This window comes from Mobula hypostoma, chromosome 6 (genome assembly GCF_963921235.1).
Source record: "Mobula hypostoma chromosome 6, sMobHyp1.1, whole genome shotgun sequence".
In the NCBI taxonomy this organism is placed as follows: Eukaryota; Metazoa; Chordata; class Chondrichthyes; order Myliobatiformes; family Myliobatidae; genus Mobula; species Mobula hypostoma.
Window position 1 is genome coordinate 67,883,699 of NC_086102.1, and position 12,078 is coordinate 67,895,776.

Genomic DNA, 12,078 nt, shown 5'->3' on the forward strand with positions numbered 1-12,078 from the left:
GTCTGCTTACCCATGCCAACTCTCATTCCCAACATCAGGGATGAAATCCCAACTTCTGAAGTGGTACATAGTGGTTCACATTTAAGGACATAGCTGACAAGATCCCCCCACTTGACTCTTCCGCTGAGATTCTCCTGTTGCTTGGCAGAGACACCATCTGTGCACGAGGTACATGAACAGTTCAATGGTTGGCGCAATGAACCTTATGCCCAATGACTAGACCTAGGCTGGGTCATAGTGGGTGAAGTATGCCTTGATGGTTCTTATAAGACCACTGTCAGTGCATTTAAGATTAATGTCCTGGAGAATGGGCGTCAAAGTCTTTTCAGTCCCTGTGTTAGTAGTATTCATATGAAAGAGAAGATTGTAGGAGTAGCCAAAGATGGCCTTTGCAGTAGTTTGCACATCTGTAAGCTACTTCTCAATGCAAAGCAACTGAATCAGGCAAAGTTTAGAATCATTCATGAATACAGAGGATGTTTAGTGCATCACAAGGCAGGAACTTCTCCCAATCCAAAGTTACATTAATCCACTGTCCCTTTCTTGATTGTGAGGGGCTACGGTGATTTGGAAGATGTATTGAGGGAGCTCAGCTCACTTCAGAGGTACCTCACACAACTGTCATTCTGGGTGGGCACCACGTCACTGGTTTGCTCATCAGACATTACCACAAGCAAGTATGTCATCAAGGACAACATTTTTGACTGCAGTGAGACCGCTTCAAGATCAGTCTGTGAAACTGCCCTTCTTTTGCCAAAGACTTAATAAAGGGATCATTTGATTTTTAGTTTCAGAAGGTAAGTTTGACATCATGCATCTAGAGATACTGTTGAATTTGTATGCAGTTTGTTTTGTATAAACATCACTTCCTGTAGGTAAGCTGTTTTTTAAATTATTTCTTGTGCGGTGTAATTTGGATTTCAGCTTGGAATAAACACTGTAGAAAGGCATCCACCTCCATCCACTCTTTTATTTGCCCTTGATACACCAATATCTGTGAGTCTTAAACTTCCTTAATATTGGTAAGCATTTGGTAGATATACTTTGAAGTATTATGTTTATTGTTCATCTCTATTAAGTTATTATCATACCACAAGTTCACTCTAGTCCATGACATAGCTGTAGAATGTTGTATGTGTGTATTACCTTGTTTAATGCTGATCATGAGAGTAATCGATTATATTAGTACATCCAGGCACACAATGATCCTGTATTGAATCTAATATGCGTTTTACTTAACTTTCTGCAGTTTCACGAAGTTTTCTCATTAGAAACCTTGAAGAAAGTTTCAGGCGCTGGTGATTTTTAACGAGATGCTTAGCGCCTTGCCTAGCTTTATATGCAAGACGCTGTGAGTGGAAAGACTGATTCTGATTCTGAGCTTGCTACCAGCAAGAACAGGAAGTCAAAAACGTTAAAAGTCAAAACTGTTGACTTTGTCTGAAAGGCAAGCTTTGCAGAAAGTAAACAGGTGGACCTGAGGTGTTATGGAGGTAGTAAGGAATAGTAATAAGCAGTAAGAAGGCCAAGAATGATGAGCATATTGAGATTGCTGTATATTTTCAAAACTATTACAGTCCTTTCTTAATCACCCAGTCATTACTGGGACAGATTTTCACTTACAGTATCTTTGAGCATACAACTAGATAATTTGTAATTAATTACTATTATTGAAGTTAACCGATTTTAATTTCTATACAGGTTCAGGCATAATGCCCACATTGGGAGGGTTAGAGAACTCAATCAAGAAAATAATTACAATGGTGTAAACCCTCTGTGCTGATGGCAGAAATGATCACCATGTTAAGACAATGAGGAAGTTGAAAGCTTCTTGGCAGATCAGTGATACATCGCAGGAAATTCTTCCCAGCAGTTCAGGAGGAGTTATTGCAGTCAGAAAGATTCACATTCAACTGCCTTGTAGACTTGGGCCCAAAATCTTGACTGACACTCCAGAGCAGTTTCACCCAATCTGATGCGTTTACTGCAAAACTTGGTTGCCATCTAATATACTCTGTAATTCATAATATCCCTCTAATGGGAAACCATAAGATCATTTTCACATTGTGACACCAATGTTGCTGCAATTTGAATAGGGATTTATTAACAATATGTAGCCAGGTGAAACAGATAATTATGCCTGTTGTTTCCAGCTAGAGGGAAAATAGGATAGGACCTTCCTCCCCAGATGGCCTTAAAAGCCTACTGTTCACACGTGCTTAGACCAGTGTCTACTCCATATTGGAAGGTGACTGACAGCATTGCTGATCCTTTTGGTTGATTTATTTTGGTGACATGTGAAGTGCGTTACTTATGCAGCTCCTTTTATACTCTGCAGAACAGTGTAGGTCTTTGTGTGAGTCACTATTGTAGCCTTTTATTTAACTCATTTTGCTTAAACTTGAACTGGTGGTATTTGTATGGCTAGTATTAAATCTCCATGTGAACCTGAGTCATTGACACACTTTATTATACTGGTGTAGTAACTTTACCTAACTCACTTCTGCATTGATGCATTTTATTTCGCTGTGACAGACAGTTGAGATTTTAGTCTTTTATGAGCCATAAGCTAAAGATAGTATTATTGCACTTTACTCGATCTAAAGGTAACTCAGGAGCTGTATTTTATTTCAAATCAGACAATGTTCAATGTTTCTAACAATGTTAATAAAATTTGTTATAATTCTAAACGACTTTGTCACACTGCCTGCCTTGGAGGTCCAGAACCTGCCTGCACTACTGGTTCAGTAGATACAAGTACTTACAAATAGAACCTCAAATATCAAGGAGGATTTTTTAGAAAGATTACTCATTGTACCTCTGTAAACTCTTTAGGTGAAGTTGGTAATTCACCAAAGTTTAATTTCTGTATAGAAATCAGAGATGATACTGGCTGTTTGCCAGGATCCTGGCATTATAATGAATATAACAATAGGTGAAGAAATACCAAAGAAGTTTCTTAAGAGAGGCATGATCACAAATTTTATTATGGAAATTAATAATTTATGAATGAATACATATGAATCTGAAAAATGCAAATGATTTTCTGACATCCAATAATAAAGTGAAGTAAAATTAACTACAGTATTTTTGATGTCGTCTAAATAATGTTTTATGAGATACTACAATAATTCCTTCAGTGTTATTTAACTTTCTGATAAGGCAGCCTCATGTTGCATTGAAGGAGTATTTGCTTAACTGAGGAGATTCTGTGGTTGAGGAAGGTTGGGTTAATGTTGTGGGGTGGTTACTTTTTGCTTTTGTTTTTTCTTCGGTTTTTATTCTGATTTGTATGTGTACCTTCACTTGGTTTGCTTTTCATTCTGCACCCACCCATGGCTTTTCACCAAAAGATTCTGGTTCTGTCACTTCAGAGTTTCATGCCTTCTATCATATAGGTACCTTTCTATTCAATAGCTTTTTATTCAGAAAAATATGCCGTCTGAACAGACTAGTTCTACATATGTGCACAATCTATATTAGATGCATCTTTTTGCAAATGGATTCAAATAAGGTCTTTTCCCCCCATCTAAGGTATTACAAAACCAGAAATAATTGTGTTATCTCTTTACCAAAAGGCAGTTCCCCTAATTCCTACATCCAGATCAATTATGGAGATAATGAAGAGAAATGAAAAGAAAAACACACCTGAGGACACTTGAAGGTAATCTTTGCACAATGACTGCCTTTTCCTAATGTTGAAGGAAAGAATTGAACAGGCACTTCAGTTGTAGATTGAGGATTCACTATTATCTGTGAATAGGAAAAATAACTTTATAAAATTGATGCTAATCTTTCAAGCTTTTACTGTATTATATTGACAATACCGTATTTTATGCAGTCACTGCATCTTTCTTCAGGCAGCAATAAATTGCTAGGATCAAGAGGTCCTCTGCTTTTGTACAGAATTTCAGAATCTGATGGCCATCTTTGGAAACCAGAGACCACAATTATGTCTGTGAACGTTGTATGTTTGGGCTCTAGAACTGCTAGGCCTTAGCAAAATCAGCTAGGATGTCTATATGCTGATTCTCAGAGCTAGTTGTAATTTCCTCCAGAATTTGTGCTGAAAATTCTTTAAACCCATCTATTATACACGTGTAAAATTGACTGATAGTTTTCATCAAGACATATTCAGTACATCCATGGTGCAAATGAAAGTGGACAACATACAGCAGTATCTTCTTTATGGAGATCAACTAATAATTCAGAATAGGTGGCATTTGAAAAAAATACGATGCACAGCATTCCAATTCCAATTTGATTTTGCTCAAAAAGTAATACACGAGGAAGACAGTGAAGAACTGTGTTATACTGTGCACTTGGTCTCACTCATCAAATGAAATTTATGGAGGGGCATAATAATAAAAAGCAGACCTGATACAATGCTACTTGTTGCATGGAGGCCTATTTGGAAGTGAAAAAACTGCTTCATCACACAGTTCTTATAATGCTCAAATATTTTCATTCCACTGCCAGTTGCCCTGTATCAAAACAGCACACTAAATCTTTTTGTAGCCAAAGGGTGGCACCCACATCATTGCTACCTGGATGTGTAATTATCACTGAACTAATAGTCCTTGACATCTTAGAGAGGGAAAATGATGAGTGGGGAAAACTTGCATTGTATGCCACTTCTATATCTTTTATAGATAGTACCAAAGCACAATTAACAGCTTTTAATTTGCTGCAACCAATCTGCACACTGCAAGCTATTCACATAGCAATATGATAAAAACACAATGTATTTTTGTCAAATTAATTGAGTGATTAGTAGCTCAGCATTGGAAACTGCAAGAAGTTTCCAGCTCTTGGGAGTGCATATCACACACAAACTCTCATGGTCCCAGAACACATCCTACACAGTCAAGAAAGTTCACCAATGCCTCTACTTTCTGAGAAAGCAGAAAAGAGCCAGACTTTGCACATCCATACTCATGCCATTCTACAGATGCGCAGAAGAGAGTATCCTAACAAGCTACATCACTACTTGGTATGGAAACTGCAACGCAGTGGACAAGAAGGCTCTACAACAGATAGTCAAAACCACCCAACTGGCAACATCCAACCCACCTTCAAGGACATATATACAGAAAGCTGCCACAAAAAGGCTAGTAATATCATGAAGGGTCACACACACACTACTCATAGGCTCGCAAACAAGAGGAAATCTGCAGATGCTGGAATTTCAAGCAACACAGATAAAAGTTGCCGGTGAACGCAGCAGGCCAGGCAGCATCTCTAGGAAGAGGTAAAGTTGACGTTTTGGGCCGAGACCCTTCGTCAGGACTAACTGAAAGAAGAGCTAGTAAGAGATTTGAAAGGGGGAGGGGTAGGGGGAAATCCGAAATGACAGGAGAAGACAGGAGGGGGGGGGATGGAGCCAAGAGCTGGACAGGTGATTGGCAAAAGGGATATGAGAGGATCATGGGACAGGACGGCCTAGGGAGAAAGAAAAGGGGGAGGGGGGGAAACCAGAGGATGGGCAAGGGGTATAGTGAGGGGGACAAAAAGGAGAGAGAGAAAAAGAATGTGTGTATATAAATAAATAACGGATGGGGTACGAGGAGGAGGTGGGGCATTAGCGGAAGTTTGAGAAGTCAATGTTAAGGCTGTTTGTCCTACTCACATCAGGTAGGAGGCTACACAGTATCTGTGCCAGAACCACCAGACTCAAAAATAGTTACTTTCCCCAAACAGCAAGGCTGATCAACACCACCGCCTACTAACTTCACCACTACACTACTTAATTATTCTCTATCAGTCACCTTGTGTACACCCTAGTGTCACTTTATGGACATAAAATCAATCTTCTGTACTTATATTTATTGTGTCCTTTATCTTTTGTGGGGGGTTTTCTGCTGCATCGGATCTAGAGTAATGATTTATTTATTTTCCTTGCACTTGTGTACAGAAAGTGACTAACAATCTTGAATCTTGATAAATTTGACCAAATGACCAATTTGACCACTTTGGACTTTTATGTCAACCCCAGATATGATATGCTGAAAGTTGTATTTGCACCTCTTTTTCATTTTACTCACATAGATTCTGTATGATAATTAACAGTGTATAAAAACAGAACTCACTCTCCCCTCATTTTTGTTACTTACAAGATGCTTTTTGTCCCTCTCTTTTATTTCATGTATAGAAATTGTCAGGACCTTTTGTGATACATGATAAAATAAGAAAAGCAATAAAACATTGCACACAAATATACAGAAGCTAAATGAGTAGGGAGTACAAACAGAAAATGTTGGGAATACTCAGCAGGGAGAGAGCATGCTTACACCAGCATCACCCACATTGTCAATGTATTTCTAAGTAACATACAGAATGTTCGCCAGTGTGTCCCAGCCAGAAAAGAGATATTGCGAATTGAAGCTTTGTTCAGGATTTCAAAATCTAAAACTGCTCAAGTTTTGCTTTAGTGATTCCCTGCAGCCGTGGCCACTTGACAACACTTTGTATTAGCACCAGGATTAGGTAATGAGCACACAGGACAGGATCTCAAAGGATAACTTATAGGGTGGACTATTGTATTATTATGAAGAACAATAATCAGATTTTGAACTTGATGGTAAAGTTAGCAATGTCTTCTGGGTTAGATTTGGGCAAGTATAGGTATTTTAGGTTTCTTGAAGGAATTTGATCAGAAATAATAAAAAACACCAATTTTTTTACCCAGTGATTCTCTTCTTCATTTTTTAAAAAGTTCTTTTAAGTGTTTTATAATGTGTGTGAATGTTAGGGACACCTAACAGAATTCAAAATCCATGACAAATATCGCAGATAGCTAACTCAGGTATGGCTTTGACATCTGTCAAATATGTTAGCTGCTTTTTCATGGGCAGAGCTTTCTTTGTCTTGTCCATGTTGGGAAGGACCCTATTGCTGCACATAGCCTTGCAATGTTGGATCAGGCAGCATAAGGTAGTACTGAAACAGCTGGTAAAATGCTGCTCCCAAACCACTTTAATCATGCGAACATGAGGAGACTATGTTACAGGGAAAGTTACTGATGGGATTGGTCAGTGAGGCATGACAGGTTTTATGCAACTAATATCTTGCTCTACTTTATCAAGAAATACAGAATATAGAGTCACAGGAAACATAGTCTCTTTCCCTCTAAGAGCAAATTCTGACTCAATATTTGTACTTGTAGCCATGATACTGGATTTCAGGAGGGTAATCTGATAATGGTTATGAAATATTTTATTGGGAAGGAGAGAGATAGACCAGGTACGAGTTTGTCTTTGACAACCAGGAGTATTGTAAGCAATGGTTCTTTTGCTCTTTCTGCTGCTTTTCTTAATCTTTCTTCCCATCCTAGTAGAAGGGTTCATCCTTCCTGACTGAAAACTCCACAACAGTCTGAAGACGGTGATAATATACTGAGTTATTCAGGATCTTTTGGAGGGAAAAAAATAAATGTTTGTTTGGAGACATTGTTACTTCCCTGATGCACCAACAGCAAGCTGCTAGTGTACCTATTGCAGCTTGATATATCACTCAGACAAATGTTGACATGCAGACAGCTCACACACTGCTAAATGGTAACTGAGATAACAAATGTATTTCTCGATGGCTTGTGGTAAGTTGAGTCGTATATACAGTTCCTTTTCTTTCCCCTTCCCCTAGCAGCCTTTACACATTGTTGTTTGTTTTTGTTGTCACAATAGTAGATGTGATTGACAATTATGAGTGAGAAGACATCCTGCACCAGCAAAAAGTTGTTCCCAACATACAACACTAAAGGTCTGGTCTTCTTGTTTAACTGGAGAAAATCTGTGCTAGTCTAATAGGAATTGATAAGTAGTTTCAAAACAGAGGAACTCAACTGAATTACAAGACTCAAAACAGAAAAAAAAAACAACCCTTTGATCACACCGTCACTTTATACAGATACTTACGGGCTTTCTAGGATCAATATCTACTGAAAAATTTGCTGGGTTACTGTTGTCAACTTCCAATTTCAGAGTTTCAATGGTAGAATTAGTGAGAGGGATGATCTGACGAGCCCATCTGCAAAAAGTACAATCACGTGGCTATAATGTTTGCACAAAACTACTTCTTCATTATATGTAAATAAATTAACAAATCACCAATTTTCATTTTTCAGCATGATCTGTATCATGTGCACTAAAAGTATGAATATAAAACATTGAAATAATGTTCAAAAAGTCAGTAATGCTTTGTACTACAGTACAACAATGCCAGTTAACATATCTATAACTGAGTTTCAGAATAATGCTGGAGGGATTTATTATTACTAAATATTTTGACATGTTACAGATGCAAAACAGTTGTTTGAAATTACATAGGAATAGGTTGAAATTTCTTCTCATACTCTTTAAATGTAAATACAAAGTTATCTACAGAAAAAGAGTACCGTACATTCCCTTCTATGAAATGATGACGGAAGGCAGGATGTTGTAAACATCTGTTCTTACAAAGCATCATTGATCTGAAATATTTACTGTTTCACTCTTCACAACTGCTATCTGACCTGCTGAGGCTTAACTCATAACCTACTGCCTTATTACATCATAGAAGTAGACATTTTTGCCCATTGGGTCCCACCAGATCCCAGCAGAACAAATTTATCAATCCATTTTCCCTTATTTCCCTATAACACTACAACATACTCTCTCAAATGCCCATTAACTCCTCAGTTTTTTTAGCCACTCATGTACAAGAGAGGGCAAATTACATCATCTAATGTTTTATTTTGTCTTTATTCTGTTCTTATTCTATATAGAAATTAGGATAGTACAGTACAATAATGTTGTACCAAACTTTTAACCTACTCTAAGATCAACCTAATCTTTGCCGCCTACATAGCCATCAATTTTCCTTCCATCCCTGTGCCTAAGAGTCTCTTAAATATCCCTAATGTATCTGCCTCTACCAGCACACCTAGCAGTGTGTTCCACTCTCTGTGTAAGAAAACCTACCTTTGTGATCCTCTCAATATATCCTCCAATCACTTAATCCTTACAATTAATCCCCCTCATATTAGCCATATTATATTTCAAACCTTGTCAGTCCTTTTTTATTTTCAAAAGCAGCTGTTAAACTGACTATAATTTAAGACATCATAGTCCATTTTAATTTTTTCTCCTCTAAAATATGCTATGTTCCAAGTCCATGGAAGCCAATTTTTCTCTGCTGTCACACCGAAAAAGGCCATTAATCATGTGTAATTCTTTACAGATAGAATCATTTATTTATAGAACATCTAGATTGTGATACTAGCCTTTGAAGCTCAGTTCATTTTTTCATCTCTAATCATACTTATGAAGAGCTGACAATTCAACAAAATAGGATTGAAATTCATCCTCTGCGGACTACATATGTCAGTAAATTCATCAGGAGAATATTCCAGTGAGGTTATTTATTCAGTTAAATAATAAGTCAAATTTTATTTGCAACTGTCATATTTCCATGCCCAATTTCAAAAAAGTTACAAAGCAGATTTGGAAATTATAAATTCAGAAAAACTCAGTTGGTCAGAAAAGACAAAAAAGATCTATGATAGGATAGAGAGTTAGTCATAAATGTCGTACAATGGAAACAAGCCGGTCAGCCCAACTGGTCCACGCAAATCAAGATTCCCCATCCAAGCCAGTCCCATTTGCAGCATTTGGCCCATAACATTCCAAACCTTTCCAATCCTTGTACCTGTCTTTTAAATGTTGTTACAGTACATGCCTCAACAACTACCTCTGACAGCTGATCCTACAGAAATACCACCCTTTCTGTAAAAAGAAAAAAGTGTCCTTTAAGTTCCTCTTAAATCTTTCCCCCTCTCCTTAAACCTATGCCCTCTTGTCTTTGATACTCTGACTCTGAGGAAAAAGACTGAGTGCATTCACTGTATCTATGGCCTCCATTAATTTATACACTTCTATAAGATCACTCTCAGTCTCCTATGCTCTAAGGAATAAAGGCCTAACCGGTCCATCCTCTTATGATAACACCAGTCCCTCAAATTTTGGCAGCATACTTGTAGATCTTTTCTGCACTCTTTCCAGTTTAATATATTTCCTATAGCTGGAGGACAAAACTGAATGCAATTTTCCAAGTGCGGTCTCACCAGTGTTCTGTACAACTACATCATGGCCTCCCAACTTTTATACTTAATGACCTGACTTCAAAAGCCTTTTTCACCACACTGTCTACTTGAGACTCCACTTACACAGAACTATGTACTTGTACTCCAAAGTCCCTCTGTTCTACAACACTCCCCAGGGCTCTGCTGTTCATTGTTAAGGTCCAACCTGGAGTTGACTTTCCAAAATACAACATCTGTGAGACAAAGGTCCGGTACTGGTGACTAGCCTCAAATGATAAATCCCATCCCTGTCCCCTTATAAATTTCATCAGAGACAAGCTGATTTGCAAGGAAAACATTGGTGGTTCTCAACATAATTGTTGGTAAAAGTAAGTACATTATGGTCCATTTGTACTTTGAATTCCCATCAAATTAGTTCAGATGCAGCTGTCAGGTATACTTAGGGGTTATCCTAATTTACTGGGGTTAATAAAGTATAGTTCCCATTTAGGGTGCTTATCCAAAGTCTCTCAATGAATAACCAAATTAATTGAGGTTACAACAAATAAGCCCTCAAGAAACTTTCCAAATCCTGGATAGATCGTCACTACCACTAGTTCTGCAAAGTTGCCTTGATTTGGTTAGAAATAGAAAATCAGATGTTGTAGCTCCTGTTTCTAATATAAAATAGCTCTCCTCAAGTTCCACTTACTTAAATAAAAAAAGTAGAATTTTACTTTTATCTGCCATTCAAATCCCTCCTGATTGAATTAGCTTTTTTTGAATGGCTTTAAAACGAGTGCATCATAGTTATGGTACAAGAAATTCCAAGTCAGTGGACATCCAGTCTGATCTTCTTTTGACCTCTTTCATTTCATTAGAACAGTCTCCATAAATGGGTGTGCCACAGTAGCATAGCGGTTAGCATGATGCAATTACACCTTGGAGCGTCAAAGTTTGGAGTTCAGTTCTAGCGTCATCTGTAAGAAAGTTTGCACGTTCTTCCTGTGTGTGCATGGTTTCCTCCTGGTGCTCCAGTTTTCTCCCATAGTCCGAAAGCATACTGATTCGTAGGTTAATTGGACATTGTACTGTGATTAGGCTAGGGTTAAATCAGAGGGTTGCTGGGTGGTGCAGCTCATTGGGCCTCTTCCATACTGTATCTCTAAATAAAATAAATAATCCTTTTTTTTCCATCCCAGTGAATATCTTAGGTCCTTCTTTTGTGATTAAAATGAGAAAAATCATAAATATCAAACCTGGAATTCAAGATGTATAATTTCCTTCTTAAACATAAAATGGTTTCCAACAATAATTTGCGTGAATACATAAAAATTATAACACAGAAACAGGGACTCCATGAAAGCAGTAGTCCTAAATACACTTAACTTCCCTGATCTCAATATTCCTGTATCACCTTTTCTTTCACTCAACCTTCCAATTTGATTTTGAATATCCAGATAAATTCCCTTAACCAATAACGTTAGTAATCAACTTGGGTTCACGTTTCTTTGAATATGTTTTTTCTAATATCATTTCACTTAAATCATGAATAGCTGTGATGCTTCACTCCCATATAAACAAAATGCTTTGTATACACCTTTGAATTCCTGCAGAATCTGGTGACCCTGTGATCTCTCTTGGACAGCAACATCAGAACATCTTTCAAGAGGGTGAACTGTCGCAAGGCATCAGGTCCTGAGGGTGTACCTGGGTGGGCACTAAAAACCTGTACCAACCAAATAGCAGGAGTGTTTATTGACACTTTCAGTCTCTCACTGCTACAGTTGGAGGTTCTCACCTACTTCAAAAGGGTGACAATCATATCAGTGCCCATGAAGAGCAGAGACAGCTGCCTTAATGAATATTGTCCAGTTGCACTCACATCTACTGTGATGAAGTACTTTGAGAGGTTGGTCATAGCCAGAATCAACTTCTGCCTAAGCAAGGACCTGGACTTGCTGCAATTTGCATTTTGCTATAATAGTTCTACAGTAAATGCAATCTCATTAGCTCTCCAC

At 37.8% G+C, this 12,078-nt stretch overlaps 1 protein-coding gene across 1 annotated transcript in view; it reads right to left on the bottom strand.

The window, feature by feature from the left end:
• LOC134348078 (cilia- and flagella-associated protein 47-like) overlaps window positions 1-12,078 on the bottom strand; it is a 712,768-nt gene that overhangs the window by 170,735 nt on the left and 529,955 nt on the right. Inside the window, exons 54-55 of the mRNA XM_063050919.1 lie at window positions 7,914-8,025; window positions 3,649-3,753 (exon numbers count right to left, since the gene is read on the bottom strand). Coding sequence (XP_062906989.1) covers window positions 3,649-3,753; window positions 7,914-8,025 — 217 coding nt within the window. The remainder of the gene's footprint in view (window positions 1-3,648; window positions 3,754-7,913; window positions 8,026-12,078) is intronic.